Raw genomic sequence first — 21,771 nt, 5'->3', positions numbered from 1 at the left:
CCTTCTTACACATGGGACCCATAATATTTTTCAACTTAAAACATCTTAGAGTACTTCTTTTACAGTCACTGAAGAAATCTCTCGAAGGTGTGTCCCGAACAGTGTATTTCTTTTTTTTATTACATTGTATTTCTTTTTTTTTCTTTTCTTTTTTTCATGTATTTTTTTAATCATCATAAACATTTTTTAAAAAAATAAAAAATTCATAACATCATTAAAAGACAATTCCTTAATCACTAAGTAAAAAAAAAATTGAGACAGTTTCGAGACCCAACTTTCGGTGGGTTTAGCATTTCTAAACGTCTTAATACGTGAGACTCATAACCCTTTTTAATTTTTCATAAAAAATATTAAATTTATCTTAATATCAAAATATATTTTAAACTTAATTTAAATAAATTTTACATAATTCTCTTTATTATTTAATTTATTACTATCTATATAAAGAATTGAGTTGGATTGAATTTCCAAAAGCAGCCTAATAAATCGGCTATGGCATGACATAATTGACATTCTCTCTAGGCTCTAGCCGCCACGCCGTGTCAATATGCATCCTCCCCAGTAGTTGTCATCATCATGCAGTTGGTAATCTTGCCCTCGGCCTACTTTTAGCTCTGAATGGAAAATGGAAAAAAGCGTCCAAATTTGGGGCATTGATTATATGATTCATGAATGATATTATGGGTTGGTTGATATATAGGCGACAGATAAGTACGTATAAGTACCACCTACTTTTTTTTTTTTTTTTTTTTTCCACGGCAAAGAACTATAACTTCATTAATAACACTTTTTGCTACAAATACAAGCTGAATATCAGATTTATCATACAGATCAACAAAAAAAAGTGGCCAGGGAACTTTTTCATTACGAAAATCTAGCAAATATTGTGGAATTCTTATTAGGAAATTTTTCCAAACACATTGTTAAAATGTACCCATTATGCAATGTAATGCGAGCATCGATTTTAAAATCAATATATTTTAACTGCTATTCAAATTTCAAAATCTCTTAAGAGATACCTTGTATCTTTTGCTACGCCTTCTGTTTCTCAATTATTAACTTTTTGTGGCTAGTTGATGCAAGAGATGGCATTTGAGGAATCATCTTCTATGAAGATTTTTTTTATCTGCTGTGTGTGCTTCCTGCACTCTTATGAAGACTACCATGGCCTCCCCTTGGTTTGGATTAGCACTACTTGTGAATTTGGTTGCCACAAATCTCATGGATTCATTGAGTGATCTGCAAATTGCTGCTGCTGTGCTGCCTTCTTTTCTAACTGCTACATCAAATGTAATTGAAAAAATATCTTCTGAAGAGGTTGGAATCCAATTGGGAGTAATTTCAGCATTTTTCCATGTCCAAGCTTTACAATGCTCCTTATTGATTTATGAGGTCTTTTTAACAAAATGATATATTGTTGGGATTTTGACATCATGAGCAATTTGATTTCTAGTGAATCAGAGATTATCCATTGCTAAAATAGCAAAAATTTAGAAATGATGGGATTCACTGATGAGAGGTTTAACTGGTTTGTACGTGGGATTCAAAATCTGATTCATCCAATTATTGATACCTAGATGCAGAAAAGATGAGAGGTCCAAAGGTCAAGGAGATTGCCTCCACAAGATTCTTGTATAAAGACAATTCAGGAAAAGATGATCAATGGTTTCTACTTCTAATTGGCAGATTGGACAAAGTTTCTAGTCTTCTGTTAAAGAAATACAGTTACTAAGTACCACCTTAATTCTTAATGACCATGATATATTTATTGGGTTTTTCTATCTTGAATTTTATCAACTTTAATTCCATTAACTAATAAGTCATATCATTTTTTTTTAATTTCTTTTTCAGTTGACACATTTTCGGTCCATCATTTTTCTGGACCAAGCCGGACCGAACACCCATAGGGACCGGACCAGACTGGTCGGTCTGACCTAATTTTTTTTAAAATCAATTAATAAAAAAATTTATTTAAAATATTAAATTAAAATTAAATAACTTATTTACATATATTATGTAACTAACTCAATAAAAAAATATTTTATATGGTTAATAATAATAAATTATATGAAAGTTACATTATTAATTTATATAATTACTATATAATTAGCTAATTAATATTATATATTAGTTAATTGATAGAATATTAACAAGTATTAATAACATATATAAAATTTTATATTGTTAATGATGATAGATTAGATGAAAATTATATAATAAATTGTATAATTATTATATAATAATATATATAAAATATATTTTTATTTTTATTTTTCATTCGGTCTGGGCCGGGGTGGAAAAACCTAGATCGGGACTAGACCAAAACTTTTCGATCTTCTAAAATATAGACCGAGACCGACTAGTCTCAATCTCGGTCTCGTCTAGTCCGAACTAAAACGGTCGGTCCAAACCGTTTGTCTATCACCCAACTACCATATCAAAATACATATATATAAAAGCAAGCTTCTCCATTAAAATCATTACTAGGATGCACATCTCTTTCTTTCTACGTAGCTGAACCAAATTCAATTGCTAGAGAAGGAGGCACAGTTTCGAACTTACTCTCTAGAATTCCATGGTAATCTGCTATTTCTATAAATGCCTCAATTTGCAGTCATTCGGAACACTAGGCAAGTATTTTTTTAGTTTTTATTATTATTTATTATTAGTTATTTAAATGAGGGAGGTCCATCCGTCCATAGCCATTTTCATGGAATAGGAATTGCTGCCATGCATTTCGATGACCCTAGGGCAAATTTCACACGGCCAAAAAAGAAGAAACATGGAACTGACGTGGTTTGACGAATCACACCAAACTACATGAATTTAAAGAATTATTTTTGTATAATCCATTTGTGTGGTTAGAATATTTCCATTAGGTCTGTCAGCTTGTCTCCAGTTAGTCAAGTTCACGCGGAGAACTGGCTCCACTTTGGATGGATGAGGCCAATATCACCCCCACGAGAACTGCCTTCTACTTGAGTTTGCAGAAACCAACAAACAAACAATAGAACGACCTGTTGTTCTTAATTATCAACAGCTACGAGAAATCTCACACATAGATTAGCACTAATATCCCTCTGAGAGAGAGAGAGAGAGAGTAAATAATGAGCAAGTAATTAGCAGGAGGGAATCTGTACCATAGCTACAGTACTATACACATGAGGTGTATCTGAAGATGAGCCTGTAACATTAATCAAGGTTGGAAGAACTTATCTTTACATTTGCACTTCCAAGAGAGAAGATAATAGCTCTCATCTCGCTGAGATGATACGTTGAAGTACTCAGTTCTATGGTGTGGAGATGTAACTAAAGCAGCTATGCAGGGCCTGCAACTTAGGCACTTGTTCGCACACCGAGGAGGCTTTGAACCCAAAACCAATTTCATTTGCTCCAGACGCTCTCTGTCTCCTGCAAACATTGCCCGCCCAGCTGCGCCAAAGGATCAGACAAAAGCATGCAAGATCGTTATTAATTTAAAGCTTATGATTTGCACTATATTCTAAGCTCTGACATTTTTCTTTCACTATGGACACTAAACTAATCTTTGACATTAGATGCGAGAGTACCACCCTCTTTAAGATCATGTAGTAGTAGTACTTCAGAATCACCACTGCATGCAGTGAAGTGTCTTCACCTTAAGAGGGCTTAATATTTATTTTCTCACCTGATTTGGAAGGAAAGAATGTGAGAAAAAAGAAGAGCATCACAGTAACTGCAATCTTTAGCCCATCTAGGTCTTTTCTTGATGCAGGAGCCATCAATCTTTTCTTCAAACAAAAGGGAAAGATAATGGAAACCTGCGGAGAGGAGTTTGGAATTGGGAGTTAATACAAAGCTAGCTACTACTGCAAAAGTGGAGGTGATAGGTAATGTTTTGTTCACGGTACATTGCATCTCAGTCTTGAGGTTCTTCCCTAGGGCATAATTTGGTTTTTTGAAGTTTTTTTTGGAGCAACAATGTTCTGACTTCAGGTTTTCAGTGTGAATGACAGAAGCTGTCACTGTTTTCCCATCTTTTCGCTGGCTGAATGGACAATCCCTTATCGCCTTTTCAAGTTATTGGACTGTCCTTTTTTGTCATCGAGTAATATTAGTGAGAAGTCATTATAACAGTACATATTTTACATTCATTGTGTAGTTACTTTTAGTTAATTATTCTCAATACTTACTTAAAAAAATATATGATTTACATAATACCACATCATGTATGTAAAATAAATATTCCTAATAATAATTTATATTTATATTTATTCTTTATCATTGTACAAGTTGAGAGGCTACACTGATTTTATCATTCCCGTTTGGCTTCTGCATGTGTTTTTTCACTGTTAATGGCCATGAGTCTTTGACCTTTTGCTGTTGGATGTTTGCTTTGTGACAGACCATTGGATAAAGGGTTTGTCTTTGATCCTAAATAACTATAACTAAGTCGATGCACTAAAGTAAGTTATTACTATAATCTAAATATAATTAGAGCATTGATAACTGTTTATTAATCCTCATTGTTTCATATATATATATATATATATATATTTATGTAATATCAAATAATTAAAAAACTTTTAATTGTTTTTATTTATCTATCATCATCAAAATACAAGAGACGTATGATACCTTGTGAAATGGACAAATGATGATGTCGATTCACTGTCTGGACTGTGTTCCATTCATGAAAATTTCAAGCCTTGAGAAAAAAAGGAAGGTGCTGTGTAGATGTTCTCATTTGATCGTGTTGGTACTTTCTTAGTCTGCACAAAGATTATATAGATCGGTGCACGCAATTTTTCTTGGTCTGCACAAGATCCTTGTCGAGTACTGTAGAACCAAGGTGTACTAGATTCCACATAACAAATCCCTTCCTAGCCTACGGGACAATGGACATGTCAAAGGAATCGAGTGCTTGAGCACTACTTCATTGACTGGATTAAGGAATACTTTCACCGATAAAGTGTACTACTGATTTTTTTTTTCTTTTTTTTTTTTAAAGATTTGTGTTTGTTTATATTTTAGTATTGGTTTTTAAAAAAAAAATATATATATATATATAAAATGTTTAAAAATAAATTGCTACTGGTGGCTCTAGCACCACCCTAAAGGATATGCCTGTTTACGGTCCTCAACCTGCAGCACAGAGTAGATACTTTCACTGGTTCTATATTATTTTTTTTTATAAAAAATTCTATCCACCTTGAGGGAATGTTTGAGAACACAATTTAGATATTCTCAGCTATTTATAAATTATTTTATTATTATTATCATTAATATTCACAAATCATTTGATATATTCTTAATATTCAAACGAAATCTCGTTTGAAACCTAAACTCAATTCAAAATAATATTTTAACAATATTTTATCATTTTAACTCAATTCAATTCAACATCTAAACACAACCTAATCATCTTATTCTCGTCTATGCTCATACAGTCATACCAAGGAGTTGAATAATAAATAATTTTTCAATCATTTGATAAATACCTTAGAGAATTTAACAAGACATTAGAGAATAACGAGAGGATGACACAAAAAGATGGTACCTACTGTTAATGTACATGAAAAGTGAGAAATGTCTATCCCTATTTTTTTTTTTTTTTTCTTCCATGTGAAAATCCCATGCAGTTAACATGACTATTTCTTTTGAGTCCCAAGTTCTCAATCTGTGATGACATGCAACATTCTGCTCTCAATTTGAAGATTCATGTCTTTGCTCTTGCTAATTGATGAATCAATCTTGACTTGATAATGAGGAAGAAAAACTAGATAAAAAGTTCCTTTGAGATAAACAACCCTCTTTGCTTGATAGGAAGGAAAGGGAAAAAGAAAAAGAAAAATTCTTGCTTATTAAATTAAAAAAACAGCAAAGAAAAAGTAGAATACCTGCAGAATTCAGAAGCAAAATCAAGGCACAGATAACCTCGATCTACTCCACGTTTCAGAACCAGAACAAGCACATGGTATGCTTACTGATATTAATTAATTTATTGATATAATAGCTATACCTGAAGGTCTAGTAGCCTAGTAGACCCTACCACTGAATTATTTCATCTGCTACTTTTTTTTTTAATAATAAAATCTTAATAGGCATGCATATACGGGAACAGAGCAAACTTGCAGTAAACTAGAGCACACCTCTGACAAGAGAGATGAGATTTATCCAGACAGTTGCTGATACGTGATATGTGAGATGTACCAGCTCACTGCTCAGGCTTCATCAAAGTCAAATTCATAGAGCAAACCGTGACACATTCATTTAATCATAAATATTTTGATTTATCTTTGCATTGCATTGTCTCTTAACATGATATGAAATAATGTTTGATCATCTTTTCTTATCTAGTTACCATTTGTAGATCTTTTCCTTATTCTCAACACCAATTTTTAAGAATGCAAAGAGGAAGGAAGCTGAACCATCAGAAATCTGCAAAGAAACCTATTGAGGAAGTCTTTATAGGCCATAGTTGTAAAACAAAAGAGAGAGGAGGTACAGGTTGAAGAGAGTGAAAGAGTTTATGGTTTCATGAATCATGCACCACCATTCATTTCCCAAAAGAGATAAATAACAGGGAAAAAAGGCTGATAACCCCATTTCATTACTAAATAACAGTAGCAGTTACAGTGTACAATCCATAAGCAGGATAAACCCACAAAATAAAGACAAGAGTGAAGTTAAAAAAAAAAAAACAACCAAAAGGGTTGTCATGGCAGACCTGATGAACTAACAGTTCATAAATCCAAGTCATCCATGCTTAGAACCGGCCCAAAGCAACCACAAGCTAAGAAGGCTAATGGAAGGAGAAAACAAGGATCCCAAACATGTGCAGGAACCTTACAAGACACGAGAAACTATCTTGGACTGAATCTGACAACAGACTATGCGAGACTGGAAATAAGGAAAAGCTTAACACTATCAAATACAAGTGACCAAGCTAAAACACTGGGCATACAACATCCAGCAAAACAATACCAAGAGCAAGTTGGAGCCAAAAACCAGGACTTGGTAACTGTATTCTCGGGGGATACCCTAAAGGAGTTGAAACAAACTTTCCATTGTCAAGAAAGCTTGCAAAAAATGACGAAAAAGTGATCCGCCACAGTCCCCTGAAAAACAACCAAGCCACTGAGCTACCGGCACCCAACTGCTGATGGGCTAAAAAGGTATGCTGAATGCTGCTCCTTGTGTGAGTTGAGTGTGTCTTTATGCATCTACTATCTGTCTAAGTTATTGGATTTCCTAACTCCGGTCCACCACCTCCAATCCGCCTGCCTCTTTGAGCCAAAGAAGCATATGTTCCATCCCTAATTAAGAGAGAATATCACATCTCCACAAGCTCTCCACAAGCAGTTCAACTGTGCTACTGCTAATTGATTTGCAGTGTTGGAGATTCAGCCCCACAAGGGTCTTACCCAGTTTCTCCAGGAAAGGCATGCTTTTGTTTGACACTTCAGAACACCCCGACAGTGAAAGGACTTGCAAATTGAGCTGCGCGGCACAAGAAAGCACTTTGATGCCTGAATTGCTGATTGCACAGTTTGACACATCTAGATCATTGAGTAACAAGCAGTTCTCTGATATTGCCAGCAAGCTAGCATCAGTAATCTTCCTGCATCCCTCAAGATTCAGCAGCTCAAGGGTTCCCCCGTGTAGCCTGGTCAAGGCCAAAATTACTTCATCTGTCAAATTCAAGCAGTTGCTAAGTATCACCTTGGCAAGTCCTGCCTCACAGCTCTCCAGAAGCGGGAGAAGCCCAGAATCTGTTATTCCATGAAGCCCACTAAGGTCTAGATGTTGAATCTGAGGGCACAACTTACCCACCATAGCCAGGCTGGCAGTACCAAATCCAGGGCAGTTTCGAATGGACAAGGATCGAAGAGATGTGCAGGGAGAGAGCACAGGAAATCCCATAGCCATATCCGTGATTCCCATGCACTTCACTAGGGTAAGAGACTTCAACTTGGTTCCACAATTTGAGAGGGCACCAATAATCCCTAGCTGGGTGACCCTGTTGCACTCTTCCAACTGCAGGCTCTCCAGAGATCCTGCAGCTTTGGCAAAAGCTATCAATCCATTATTGGACACAAAGCAGCACTTGCGAAGGCACATCTGCTTCAGGTTAATGCATCCCTTGCCAATGGCTTCAAGACTCACATCCGTAATTCCCCGGCAAGAGGTCACCGTCAACGATGCCATTTTTTGCAGACCCTGAGCAACACCCATGACCCAAAAGCCCTTCTCGCTCACATTTTGGAGACCAACAAGGACTAGATTTGTAATAGCTTGGCCATAGTGCCCAATCACGGCAAGGGAGAAATCTGTAATTTTCAAGGCCTCAAGCTTTACCTTTGTCAGCAAAGAAGATGACGATAACAGACTTGATACCCCATGATCCTTAACAAGGGGGCAGTCTTTGATAGAGATAGACTGTAGCTTGGTGCAAAGCCTTCCAATAACTTGCAGGCCCTCATTCCCAATATTCGAACACAATTCAATATTCAATGTAGTCAGATTAGGGCAGTTCTCTGCAATTGCAATCAAACCCTTGTTGGAAACAGAGGGACACTGGCAGAGGTCAAGCTTCTCTAACAAATGGCATCCTTTAGCTATCTCAGATAGGCCATCATCCCCAATAGAAGAAACATTCCACAAAGAAAGAGACTTGAGAGAAGGGCAACCGTGGGCAACAGCTGATAGGCCAAGGTCAGTGACTCCACAAGCAGAGTTGCTTCCTCGGATTGATAGCTTCCCTAAACCCCCACGGCTACTGGTTCCAACTGCAATTGCCGCAAGTCTTATATCTGTAGCTTTCTTCCCGACCAAACACCTCGTAAGATATCCATCACTTTCAAGATCTTGACTTTCATCACCAGTGACCATATCAACATTATTAGAAATCGGCAACTCCTTACAAATTTCAGCCTTACGAATACTGCTCAGAAGCATGAGCCATTGCTTGGAGACACAAGCACAGGAGCTCCTCTCTTTACCTTCAGGGATGCGTCTGAATATCTCAAAAAGACATTCCTGAGGAAGAATCTCAATGGAAGGTTTCTTGTCCTGCTCGAACTCATTTCCTCCAAAGAGGAATGGGGCACTAATCCGAGCCCGCTTGCTAGGAGGGCAGTACACATCCACATGGGAACCAATGGAGAACAAGCGACCCAAATCCACAGGATTTGAGTAAAAAGAACCCCCAGGGTAGAATTCATCGTCACCTGAAAATCGAATGGCAAAAACTAATGTCAGCTAAAACTGTCTAAACGTCACGAAAACCATTTTTTCTTTCACCATATTTACCCAAGCACAGAAAATTGTTTAAAACTAATAGATCTATCATTTCCCACAACGTGGTTTCCATAGACTACCTGCTATTGCTAAAAGAATATCTAAGCTTCAATCAAACGGCAAATTATAACATCCAGGGAATTTCCTTCCAAAGAGAACGATGAATCAGTATCTATCAATTAATTCAAGTGTAATACATCATAAATGTTAAGGTTTGCTTTATGAAATTATCAATCTTGCTGATCCTAAACGTATCCTCCTACTTATTGTTTCCGTGGGGGAAAGAAAACATCTCTCAAGAAAAGACTCAACAAAGGATGAAGTGAGTCTAAGCAGAACACGTCAATAAACAAGTATCTTATGCTTTAATTCTCAATCATACACCCTAACCATATTAATCTCCAAATCAGTGATAATCTAAATGATTCATATATCGAAGATACGCTCAGGATCTCAAGCTCTATGAGCATACAGATCAACATAAATTGGCAATCCGGACCCGAAACCAACGCTAACCCACTACGATCAAACAAAATAAAAGAATACCCATGATGCCAAATCCACCAAGAAGAAATCAACCAAAGAGACCAATAAAACAACAAAGACCCAGAAAAGCTTACCACTGCAATTGACGAGGGTAGACATGAGCAAAGACAACCAATCGACAAGAATCCGAATCCAAAACGTCCCTTGGAGCAAAAACCACAACTCGAACAAAAAAGAAACGCAATTACTATTGCAACAAGAAGGCTGAAGAGCATTTGAAACCCCAACTAGTAGGGCAAAAAAGGAGAAGGAGAAGAAGGAATTGGAGGAGATTTGAGACTCAAAATTATGTCTTTGAATGTGTATATCTGCGTGCAATGCAAAGGCAAAAACTTTATATATATTGGGAAAAGGAGAAAAATAGGTGTCACTGTCAAAAGGCTCATTCAGATACATTGCGCCTTTTGCTTACATGCAAAATGCAATGTATCTTCCTCCAAAAACAGCTCATTAATTCATGCCACTGGTCCAACCGCCACCTCAGCATTCCAAGAGCTAGAAACCGGATTCACGGAATTGCCCCTCTTTGTTCATTTTATTTTTCTTCCCCTTTCTTGGAAAGACAAGAAGAAAGGAAAGAATTTTCGTACAAGGCAAGGGAAAAGTTTCTAGATCCCTTTTAATTAGGAAAATTTAAACACATTATGATTTTTATCATTAAATTATTAATGTAAATATAATTATTTTGACACATCTTCTTCATTTATGACATCATTTTCTAAAATTATTTTAGTAATTATGATCCGTAGTTACTTGTTTAATAACTGGGTAAATATCATAATTAACACAAATAATAACTTTCTTATTTAAATTAGTTAATTAATCGATCGTATTTGGTCTAGAAAATTAAAAAAAAAATTGTAAATTAAATAAAAAAATGGTCATTATTTTATTGGCAGAATGATCTATATAATATATAGACTGTATGTCCCATTGATTTATTGGTGTAATACATTTATATAAAACCGTGTTCCAATTTCTTTGTGCTGAAAAGGATGCAGAACGATTAGAATCAAAGAACCAAAATGCTAGTTAGTCATCGATCGGTTAGATAACGTACTTTAATAAATTGATGAGATTATACATATAATATGTACTTAATTAGATGTAAAGTGATTTTATTATAAAATAGCTCTAATATTTTATGATAAAAAATCATATCAATCTGTAAGTTAATTTTTTATGGATTGCATGTACCACTAGATCTCTTTTATATATATATAGTTGTTTTTAGAATTAATGTATTTTAATTAATTTGAAACCACAAAAATACGAAAGTAGATTAGCTAGCTAGCGGAGAACAAGTGGTGCAAATGGCGCAGTAGTACTTTAATTAATTAGCATAATCATGAGATCCAAAACAATAAAGTTAATGTGAAGGCGTACGTAGATCATGTCCTAATTAATTAATTATTTGCAAAGTCTTGGTTAGCTGTATTTAGACACAGCTCATGCATGGTCGATCAGATCAATTAAGAAGCCGTGTGTGCTTTTCTTGGGTTGGATTGAGGACAGTACGTGAGACTACTTGGCGATTAGGGATTAGGGATTGATATCCCAATTCCCATCTGTCAATTTAATTAGCTTTTAATTATATAAATACATAACAAGTTGGCATGAAATTTAGGTTACAAATATATATATGCATGTTTGTCTTATTGTCTAATCCCTTTTTGGCTCATCATGGATGAGGTTTGGCCTCAAACAAAGGACCAAACAAAGGATGTGACTTTTTGAAAGGATGAGATGAGGCCTGGCTGGCTGGCTGGCTGGCTGCAGGCTATATCAAATGTGAACGTATATGATGGGATTTTCATAAGATAGAAAGAGTGAATTGGGTTGATTAATTGGGAGGTTCAAATCATTTGAAAAGGACTGACTAACAAGCTAATTTAAAGTATTGTCACGAGTTTATGGATCAACCATTAACAAGCTTTAAATTAGTATAATTGTGAGTTTATGTAACTCATTAATTTGAATGATCCATTATAATTTTAGAAAGATATATATAGATGCATCATGTGAGTTCTATATAACATTTAGAAAAATGATTTGTACATTCTAAAGTATGTAAGCTTCGTGTGGTTCCTTTGAAATGAAGTGGAGCCAGCAAATCTAAACCTACAAGAAAAAACTCATTTTTTCATAATGGACTCCACTTTTTTTTTAAAATATTGCATGGGGTCTTTCACATCTTAGAATTGTATTTAACACCACCATTCTCTACGCCAGACCATCTAAAAAATTGGTTAAATGAGAAGTTCTCATGAGTTATAAAAATATCCAAATATATCTCTCTCGCATCTACAAGAAAATTACTTATTTATTGTCAATTGTTTTCTAACAAAATAAGTATTTTCATTGCAAATAACTCATCACACTTGTAGTGCACACTAGTGGTACTACTGGATTAATTATAGTTAAGGTCTCGTTTGGTTACATATTTCAGATGAAATAAGATGAGATATTTTGAATAATAGTGAGATTTTTTAGTTAAGATGAGATGAAATTGTTTGTAAAAAAATATGTGTTTTGATGATGAGATGAGATGAGATGAGATAAAATAGTTTTAAATTTTTGAGAATTTGATAAAGTGGTGGGTCCCACCAATTATTGAAAAGTATTTTTAATTTTTGGGTGGAAAATATTATGAATATATTAAAAATAAGTAACTAATATGATCTGTTATTAATTTAAAAACTCATAAATATTTTGACTTTTTCAAAAAGTATTTTTATATTATTATACTATATTTTATAAAATCCAAAATATATTTTTCTAATTATATATTGCAATAAAATAAAAAATTCTAATAGATAATTATATATATATATTAAAAATGTGGTGGGTAACGTTACTGTAGTATTATTACTGTAACGATGGTTGAAAAATCAGATATGAGAAAAGATTTTATTTTTTACCGTTTAGATAAGCAGACGAAAGATCAAGTACAACTCAAATGAGTTGTATCTCATCGGGACATTCAAATCGAGCCTTACTGTTTTATCCATCGTGACGTATAGGAGTAATTATATATATTTTCAAGCTAATTCTTAAACTCAAATGCCTAGTTAAATGAGAACACGTACATGCATTTCATTTTAATTGCCTGAAAATGATACATTTGTAAAGTCAATTATTTTTCCGATATATATATCGAGATCCGACCTAGTTCATGCGCATGGTGGTCAAAAAAAGCTTATTCTCACGAGTTGATCAAGATGGAAGAAAAATAATATTTATAATCGTGAGTATATAAATATCGTATAATCATTTTAAAAAAAAATAAATATAAAATTTATAGAAAAATAAATAAATTTTTTATAAATAATTTTTTTTTTAAATAACTGTATAATATTTACGTATTTTATAAATATATACAATATTATTAGAGATAGAATTAATTACTAAGACGGTACTGTTGGAGCCTGGAAGGATCAAAAAGGTTGACTTGGGAAAACCCTAGACTTGGTATGTACGTACTACGTAGTGAGATCAGGGACCCATCCACGTCAATTGTCATGTACTGGTGGACGGGCGGGCGGGGACATGCATGGTTCTTTCCTTTTAGACAAATTGGCTGGGATGTACAATGAATTTGCTTTTTGATTATTATTATTTTAAAAATATATATATATATATATATATGGAGGTAGCAGCTATATAGCTAGCTAGTACTACTCATGATGTACGGAACAAAAAGAGAAGTTGTGTTGTGATAAGATCAGTGGGTGATCAGAATCAATGGATCATCTGTTTCAGCTGCTCGCTTCCAGATCGATCGATGATCAGCTATACCAACTTATAAATTAATTTGGCTTTGTTCACACCTTCCTTCAATATTTCTTCCCAATATGACTGCATGCACGAAGTTGCCGACCAATATCTCTCGGCCGGCAGGCCTCCATCAACCTTAATTTCCAACATCTGTTTCTTGTTTGTACGTTGGAAAAGATTTATGGCTTTTGTAGACATGAATTAAACATGATTGATGAACTCGATCGACCGTCCATGCATCTTCCTTTTTCTGTTTTCATAAAATATTATTAATAAGAATTATAAGACAAGTTATGCTATATATATAATATATATGTAAAAAAAAAATGATAGTTATAGTTACGAATATGTAAGCGTCGTATAATCATTTTAAAAAAAATAATATAAATACGAAACTCACATAAAAAAAAATTATTTTTTTAATAATAAATCTCACTCTTTTAAAAATGATTGTACGATAATTTACACACTTTATAACTGTATATAGTATTATTCTATGTGAAATATTCAATTTATTTGCCTTTGGAATTTTATACCCACTTGTTACTGCCGTGCAGGGGTCCAGGCCGGATGTATGTACGTACGGGGCACATACAATGCATGTGACGTTTCTGCGCAAGCATTCATTCATTAATTAAAAAGATCGATCAAGATATGTGAGGAGCCATTGCAACTAATACAATGTATATAATTATTATAAAAAAAAAAAAAAAGAAGGAGATTTTGGGACCATAGACTAATTGGTCCCCACTCATCCCGTAATTGTTGAAAAAATAAAATAAAGGAGGTAGGTAGCTAGGAACCACTACAAGAGATTTGATCTTTAAAAACAAAATCTTTTAAAAATAAATTAAATTTCGTTCCTAAAAATACTTATTTATGACAAAATTTAAATTTTACCTCAAAATATGGATGCAATTTTTTATACGTTCGAACATATAATTAGTATCTATTCGAACTAGACCTTTTTTGACAAAATATATTGTCTCAAAAAAAAAAAAAACCATTCGAACATAATTTTAATTACCCTTCGAATGGTTACATAATTATTCGAATAATAGTCGTAACGAGAAATTATATACAATTGTGCCGGGGAAAGTTTAAACTTGTTCGAACGTGATATTTAATCTTTTGAACTGAAGTTTTAGCGGGAAGTTATAAATAAATCTGGTGGAGATGTTGCTATACTGTTTGAACGCTTCAATACAAGTTCAAATTGTATTTTAAATCATGTTTGAATATTGATATAATTGTTTGAATAATAGTCGTGGGAGGAACATATACATTAGAAGCAGTTCAAACGTCACATTTATTCATTCGAACCAATTTTTTGGTGGGAAGTTATAAATAAATCTAGCGGGGATGGTTACAACACAGTTCGAATGGTACTTTTATGTTCGAACGGATCTATTAAACATTCGAATGTTCATAATAGTCATTCGAATGGTACCGTTTAATTATAGAAATTTATTAAAAGGCATTCAAATATTTTAAAAATAAATATTATTTGAGTTTATTAGTTATCATTTTCAAAAGATAAAAAATCTAGCTATACAAAATTATTATTATTTATGGTGAATTAAAATATTTCATTTCCTAAGAATTTTATATAATTAATTTAAAAATTAATTGATGAGTTTTATTATGGTAAATAAGAATTTACAATTAAAAAAACATTACCTTCTAGGGAGTGTCATTTTTTATATTATCATGAACGGTAAGTAAAATAAGGAAAATGGTTTTTGACAATAAAAAAGCTAGCTATATATACCAAATAAAAATGATACAGTAATAAAATCAACAACGTCCAATACAATAAAAAATAAAACTACTAGGTAAGATTATCCAGGTCCTCCTGCATGACAGAAATGCGTCCCTCAATCTCTTGCAGACGAACCATAATGGGCGTAGTAATCCTCTCCACCATCTTCTCCATCTCTTAGAAGTATGTGATGGTCCTCGAGTGGGGATCGTATCTCCGTGATAGTAGCCCCTGCAGCCCGTCTATCAACAGTGGCATTAGTAGAAGCTGGATCACACTTCGTGCCTCTATCTTGTGCCGTTGGAACATTAATTCGAGCCTTCCACAAGTAGCCCTCGCTCTTGCTAAATGTGATTTTGTTAAGGGGCCCATGCCAATATGCGGTTGTCTCCACTTGGTCATTGGCACATTAACCCCTAATTGGACTAGGAGTTTAGAGATCATCAATGCAAACGGTAAACTACCTCCACTTGAATACCGTGACTCAGATCGGAAGTGGAGGAGGAAATATAAAGACGGATCAATCGGCTCTCCTCGTGCTATCTGTAACATAAATCGAGATCGTTCGATGACGAAGTCAGCTTTGTGTTTTCTTGGATCAATATTATGGGAAACAATTAAATTCAGCATTCGAAAAAATGCAATAGAATCTACCTGTTTGATCACATTGCTGCCATCATATGGAGGAGCCGAATCTTCATGCATCAACTGATGAATCTCATCATCTGTGGGACCATCATCTGCTAGAGCCTCATCCTCGATGGCATCTCAACCATTTGTCGCTGTAGCCGGTTGTTGTGCAGGGTATGCACCAATCTCGTGGAGGATTCCAAGAAAATCAGCAATAATGTTTGTTGAGATAGTAATATTCACTCCCTGAATGGTAAACGTGAAGGACTCCTCATTAGCCTCCATCTGACCCATGGCCTGGTAAAACTCACTAATCATGTCTGGATAGGCCACACTCATCTGCTGACAAATATGGGCCCATCCTCTATCGCTGATAATAGAAAAGAGGCTCTGTCCATCCCACAGAAAATCACGGAAGTCATCTATAATGATCTCCTGCTCTACTAGTATTGGCCTCCTCGTCTCACTAGCTTCACAACTAACTTGACCCTCTCTCTCATGTTTTTTTCCCATGTTTGCCATTAGTTCACTGTTCATAAAACCACAACGAATATAAATAAAATATAAATTTGTAATTATATATATTGTTATGTTCGAATAGAAATAACCTAGTTCAAACAGTAAATAATTAGTTCGAATGAATAGGCATTTAATCCGAATGCTAAATAATATTGTTCGAACTGTAGCTCTAAGTGTTCGAACGATTTATAACCATTCAAACAGAAACTTAACCTGTTTGAACACCAACTAACCGTTTGGACGAAAAAATATATTGTTCGAACAATATAAATAAAATGACCTTTGAACATAATAAATGTTAAGTTCGAACGGAGAGCCAACATGTTCGAACATATCAACATCTCAATTTTTAACGTTCGAATAAGGTTCTTTCAATTTCCAATGCTAATATGGCTGTTTGGCAAATAAGCATTCAAAAAGGTTTGAATCCATTCGAATGCAAACTTGCAAAACAAACCATGGCTGAGTCGACTCAACACCAAACATGGAAACCAAGGATTCTTGAGAATCCTTGTTTTCAATCGGTTCAAATTAAGATGGAGTGAAGCCTAGACTTCACTCCATCATTTCTACGGCCAAATGCTGTGTGGCAACCGAAAAACACCAAAAAAGGTTGGATTGGATTCAGAACCCGACCCCTTTTACAAACTTAACTAACTAGCACTTGAGTATTTGATCATTGGAAGGCACAAATCAAGTATGAGTTGTGCTAGAGGGAAAAAAAAAAAAAAAGTTTATAAATATTGAGATGGAAAAGAGGGAAGAATCAATAAGAAAAAGACTAACAACCAACTATGGGAATGAACTCCAAAAGAAGGTGGAAATAGGAAGATGAATTAAGATCGAAAGAACTAGAAGGAAGGAAATCCTATCGAGCGGTTCTTGGAAGGGGAGTTGGTGTTGGTGTTGGGGTAAAAATTGATTTTGGAGCTGAAAAATCAAGAAATAGTGAGTCCGCTTGACTGTCACTTGACCTACCGCTCGAGCGAAGCTCAACCTGTGAGTTCGCTCGAGTCTCGCACAATAGTGGGCTCGAGGGAGATACAAATCCTAGTGTTGACTCTAACCACGCTCAACACCCTACTCGAGCCAATGTTGATTGGTTGTTCGCTCGAGACGCACTCGACAGTCGCTCGAGCGAAAGACGTATTTTTTCCAGAATAGGATTTCCAAAGCTATTTACTAATATGTAATATTTGACTTGTGACGTACGATTTTCAGCATATTTTTCAGAGAGAATAATAGTCAAGTGAGTGCATATTGTGTGAGAGAGTAAAAGTCTTAGAGAGAGTAAATTGAGATTGAGTGATTGTAATCTCATTTGATTAATAAGATTTTTATAGCTCTGTGGACGTAGGCAAGTTGCCAAATCTCGTAAATTGTGTGTTGTGTTTGCTTAATCGTGTGCTTGCTTTATTTGTTTGCCATCATTAGTGTTTGTTTTGCACAACAACTGGCTCACAAATTAGGATATGAAATTGAGACCCGGCCCTCTTATTCTTGTTGGATGTACTTGAAGGTCCCCCATAATATGCTCACAAATTGTGGGGAATTCTTACTCCAACTATTCAAAGAATATTTGCTAGTTGAATCCCGATTGACGTTGAAGAATCAATGGATGAATTATGGTTTTGGGTGAAATGACACGCAAAATCAAATCTAGCTGGTTCTCCTAGCTATATGTAAAAAATGCAAAATCGATGGTTAAAATTAATTCAAGTAACCTGTTTATAGTTTGTTAAAACAAATATCCATGCACAAACTACATATTATTTAGAGATAACTAATAAGGAAAATAGATTGTAAAAGGGACTCCTAATTCGTAAACCATAATTTTTAGGGTAAAAGGCAAAACTAGTTTTTTGAGTATTTACAAAAAAAGATAAAATACTTTGTTTTCATCTTTCACTATTTACTTAAATCCATCATCTGCTAGTTTTTCTAGTGGCAAGCTTGTTAGGTAATATTGATTACATATGTAATTATGTTAGCCAATCACAAACTGACTAGTGAACTTTTAAGTCCACATGATCAGCCACCATCACACTTGCGAGGTGGGTTGGCTCTCAATAGTCACCTCCAAGCTGGCAGTACATGAGTACGTACTCTAAGCCACCCTAGCGGCGCGGCCGTAGTAACTCAGATCTCGCCATTATCTCCTCCACAAGGCATCATAAAGGTGGCTCTTGGGGTGGCTAAGATGGCAAAACTCTGTTAAGATTTAAATGTTTTATTTCAAGTTTACTAATATTTATTGGAAGCTCTAGTCATTGGTAGGTTTGTCCAAGTCTTTAGGTATTTGGTTATTTGATTTTATGGCTGAGAAAGTGTCTTATGTGTGATCCTATTTTATAGGAGTTGTCGTTAGTGTTAGGATGAAGTGTTCTAATGTAAAGCCTATTTATAGGCCCTTTTTCTTTATCAATAATATCGACAGAGCTTTACCATTCCAACACATCTCTTTTGTTTTTTCTTAACTTTGTATCAGTAGTATCAGAGAAGAAATGTGTGAGAGAAAGCAAGAGAAAAAGAGTTCCCAAACAGTGAGAGTTCCCAAAACAGTTCAAAATAGCTGCAGCTATTTTCTCCTCTGACTTTTTTTTTTTTTTTTTGTAGGAAACGATGGCTTCCGATTTCAATTTTGTGCAGGAGGCTATCCCACATTTTGATGGTCACTATGAGCATTGGAGTAAGCTAATGGAGAATTTTCTACGGTCCAAAGAGTATTGGCTGATCACTGAATTTGGAATTGAAGAACCAACAACAAATACAGTCTTGACGGATGCCCACAAAACAGAGTTGGAAGGGAGAAAGCTAAAAGATTTGAAGGCAAAAAATTACCTTTTTCAGGCAATTAATCGTCCCATCTTGGAAATAATTCTTAGTAAAGAAACTTCCAAAGATATTTGGGATTCCATGAAAAAAAAATATCAAGGCTCTACTAGAGTGAAGCATACACAGCTTCAAGCTCTGAGAAGAGATTTTGAGACTCTACAAATGAAGGATGGGAAATCTGTCACCAGCTACTATGCCAGGACTATGGAGATAAGCAATAAAATGCAATTTCATGGTGAGAAGATGGAAGATGTCACCATTGTGGAGAAGATATTGCGTTCCTTGACACCAATATTTGATTATGTCGTGTGTTCAATTGAAGAATCGAAAGACATAGATACATTCTCTCTTGATGATCTGTAGAGCTCCTTGTTGGTCCATGAACAGAAGATGAACCAAAGTTCAACTTCAGAGGAGCAAGCTTTGAAGGCTTCTACCTTTACTCATTTCTTAGACTCTAGAGGAAGGGGTAGAGGTAGAGGTAGAGGTAGAGGAAAGGGAGATCGAGGCAATAGAGATGGTAGCAAGTATTTCAAAGCCAATGATGATCAATTTCAGGGCAAAGGCAGATGGCAAGATCAACATTTTGACAAATCCAAGGTATAGTGCTTTAGATGTCATAAATTTGGACATTATCGTTCTGAATGTTTTACTAGGCTACCTAATGACAAAGAAAATGAAGAGCAATCGAATTTTTCCAAAAGAAGGAAGTGGAAACTTTGTTGATGGTTGTTTAAGCTAATCAGGAACTTGAGTCTGATGTTTGGTATGTGGATACAGGTTGCAATAACCACGTGTGGAAGTAAGTCTTCTTTTTCTTATTTAAATGAAGGCTTTCATTCTACAATAAGTTTTGGTGATTGTTCCACTATGAGAGTGATGGGAAATGGTGATATTGAGATAAGAATCAAGAATGGTTTTGTAAAAACAATTTCTAATATCCTTTACGTTCCTGACTTGGAAATCAATTTTTAAGTGCTGGTCAATTGCAAGAAAAAGGTTATGTAATCATTATTCAAAATGATGTCTGTGAGATTTATGATCCTACTAGAGGAGCTACTGTTGTTGTGCAAATGAGTTCAAACAGGTTGTTTCTATTGAAGATTGAAAGTGCGCAATCTTGTTTGGTAGCTGAAGTAAAAGATCCTTCTTGGTTATGACATTTTCGTTATGGCCACTTGAGTTTTCGTCTGTTCAATTGAAGAATCGAAAGATATAGATGCATTCTCTCTTGATGAACTGCAGAGCTCCTTGCTGGTCCATGAACAGAAGATGAACCGAAGTTCAACTTCAGAGGAGCAAGCTTTGAAGGCTTCTACCTTTACTCATTTCTCAAACTCTAGAGGAAGAGGTAGAGGTAGAGGTAGAGGTAGAGGAAGGGGAGATTGAGGCAATAGAGATGGTAGCTGGTATTTCAAAGCCAATGATGATCAATTTCAGGGCAAAGGCAGAGGACGAGATCAACATTTTGACAAATCCAAGGTATAGTGCTTTAGATGTCATAAATTTGGATATTATCATTCTGAATGTTATACTAGATTGCCTAATGACAAAGAAAAGGAAGAGCAATCGAGTTTTGCCGAAGAGAAGGAAGTGGAAATTTTGTTGATGGTTGTTCAAGCTAATCAGGAACCTGAATCTGATGTTTGGTATGTGGATACGGGTTGCAGTAACCACATGTGTGGAAGTAAGTCTTATTTTTCTTATTTAAATGAAGGCTTTCATTCTACAGTAAGTTTTGATGATTGTTTCACTGTGAGGGTGATGGGAAAGGGTGATATTGAGATAAGAACCAAGAATGATTTTGTAGAAACAATTTCTAATGTCCTTTACATTCCAGACTTGAAAAGCAATTTGTTAAGTGCTGGTCAATTGCAAGAAAAGGGTTATGTAATTCGTATTCAAAAGGGTGTTTGTGAGATTTATGATCCTACTAGAGGATCTATTGCTGTTGCACAAATGAGTTCAAACAGGTTGTTTCCATTAAAGATTGAAAGTATGTAATCTTGTTTGGTAACTGAAGTAAAAGATCATTCTTGGTTGTGGCATTTTCGTTATGACCACTTGAGTTTTGGTGGATTGAAGACCCTCTAACAGAAAAATATGGTGACAGGTCTTAATCAGATTAGTAATCCTTCCCAAGTTTGTGAAGAATGTGTTGTTGGCAAACAACATCGTTCTCAATTTCTCCAAGGGAAGTCATGGCGAGCAAAAGGTGTTTTGGAGTTAATTCATTTCGATATTTGTGGCCCGATAAAACCATTTTCTAATGGAGGTAAAAGATACTTAATTACCTTCACTGATGATTATACTCGAAAAACTTGGGTTTATTTTTTACAGAGAAAATCAGAAGCTTTTTGTGCATTTAAAAGCTTCAAGGCTCGTGTGGAAAATGAAACAGGAAAGACCATTAAGACCCT

At 35.0% G+C, this 21,771-nt stretch overlaps 3 protein-coding genes across 3 annotated transcripts; 1 reads left to right on the top strand and 2 right to left on the bottom strand.

Annotated features, from left to right (window-relative positions):
- Positions 1–3,193: 3,193 nt before the first annotated feature.
- Positions 3,194–3,821, bottom strand: LOC108995629 (EPIDERMAL PATTERNING FACTOR-like protein 8). Its single transcript, XM_018971219.2, has 2 exons — positions 3,668–3,821; positions 3,194–3,432 (listed from the first exon to the last, which is right to left on the bottom strand). Exons 1-2 carry the CDS (start codon positions 3,759–3,761, stop codon positions 3,197–3,199), a joined length of 330 nt encoding a protein of 109 aa, XP_018826764.1. The 5' UTR covers positions 3,762–3,821; the 3' UTR covers positions 3,194–3,196.
- Positions 3,822–6,559: 2,738 nt separating this feature from the next.
- LOC108995625 (EIN3-binding F-box protein 1-like) lies at positions 6,560–10,157 on the bottom strand. Its single transcript, XM_018971216.2, has 2 exons — positions 9,903–10,157; positions 6,560–9,212 (listed from the first exon to the last, which is right to left on the bottom strand). The coding sequence occupies exons 1-2, from the start codon at positions 9,925–9,927 to the stop codon at positions 7,303–7,305; spliced, it is 1,935 nt and encodes a 644-aa protein (XP_018826761.2). The 5' UTR covers positions 9,928–10,157; the 3' UTR covers positions 6,560–7,302.
- Positions 10,158–18,951: 8,794 nt separating this feature from the next.
- LOC118347923 lies at positions 18,952–20,048 on the top strand. The gene has a single exon (XM_035688254.1). The coding sequence runs from the start codon at positions 19,139–19,141 to the stop codon at positions 19,712–19,714; it is 576 nt and encodes a 191-aa protein (XP_035544147.1). The 5' UTR covers positions 18,952–19,138; the 3' UTR covers positions 19,715–20,048.
- Positions 20,049–21,771: the final 1,723 nt, after the last annotated feature.

The sequence above is a fragment of the Juglans regia genome, chromosome 1 (genome assembly GCF_001411555.2).
Source record: "Juglans regia cultivar Chandler chromosome 1, Walnut 2.0, whole genome shotgun sequence".
NCBI lineage: Eukaryota > Viridiplantae > Streptophyta > Magnoliopsida > Fagales > Juglandaceae > Juglans > Juglans regia.
This window is presented reverse-complemented; position numbering and strand designations above follow the sequence as displayed.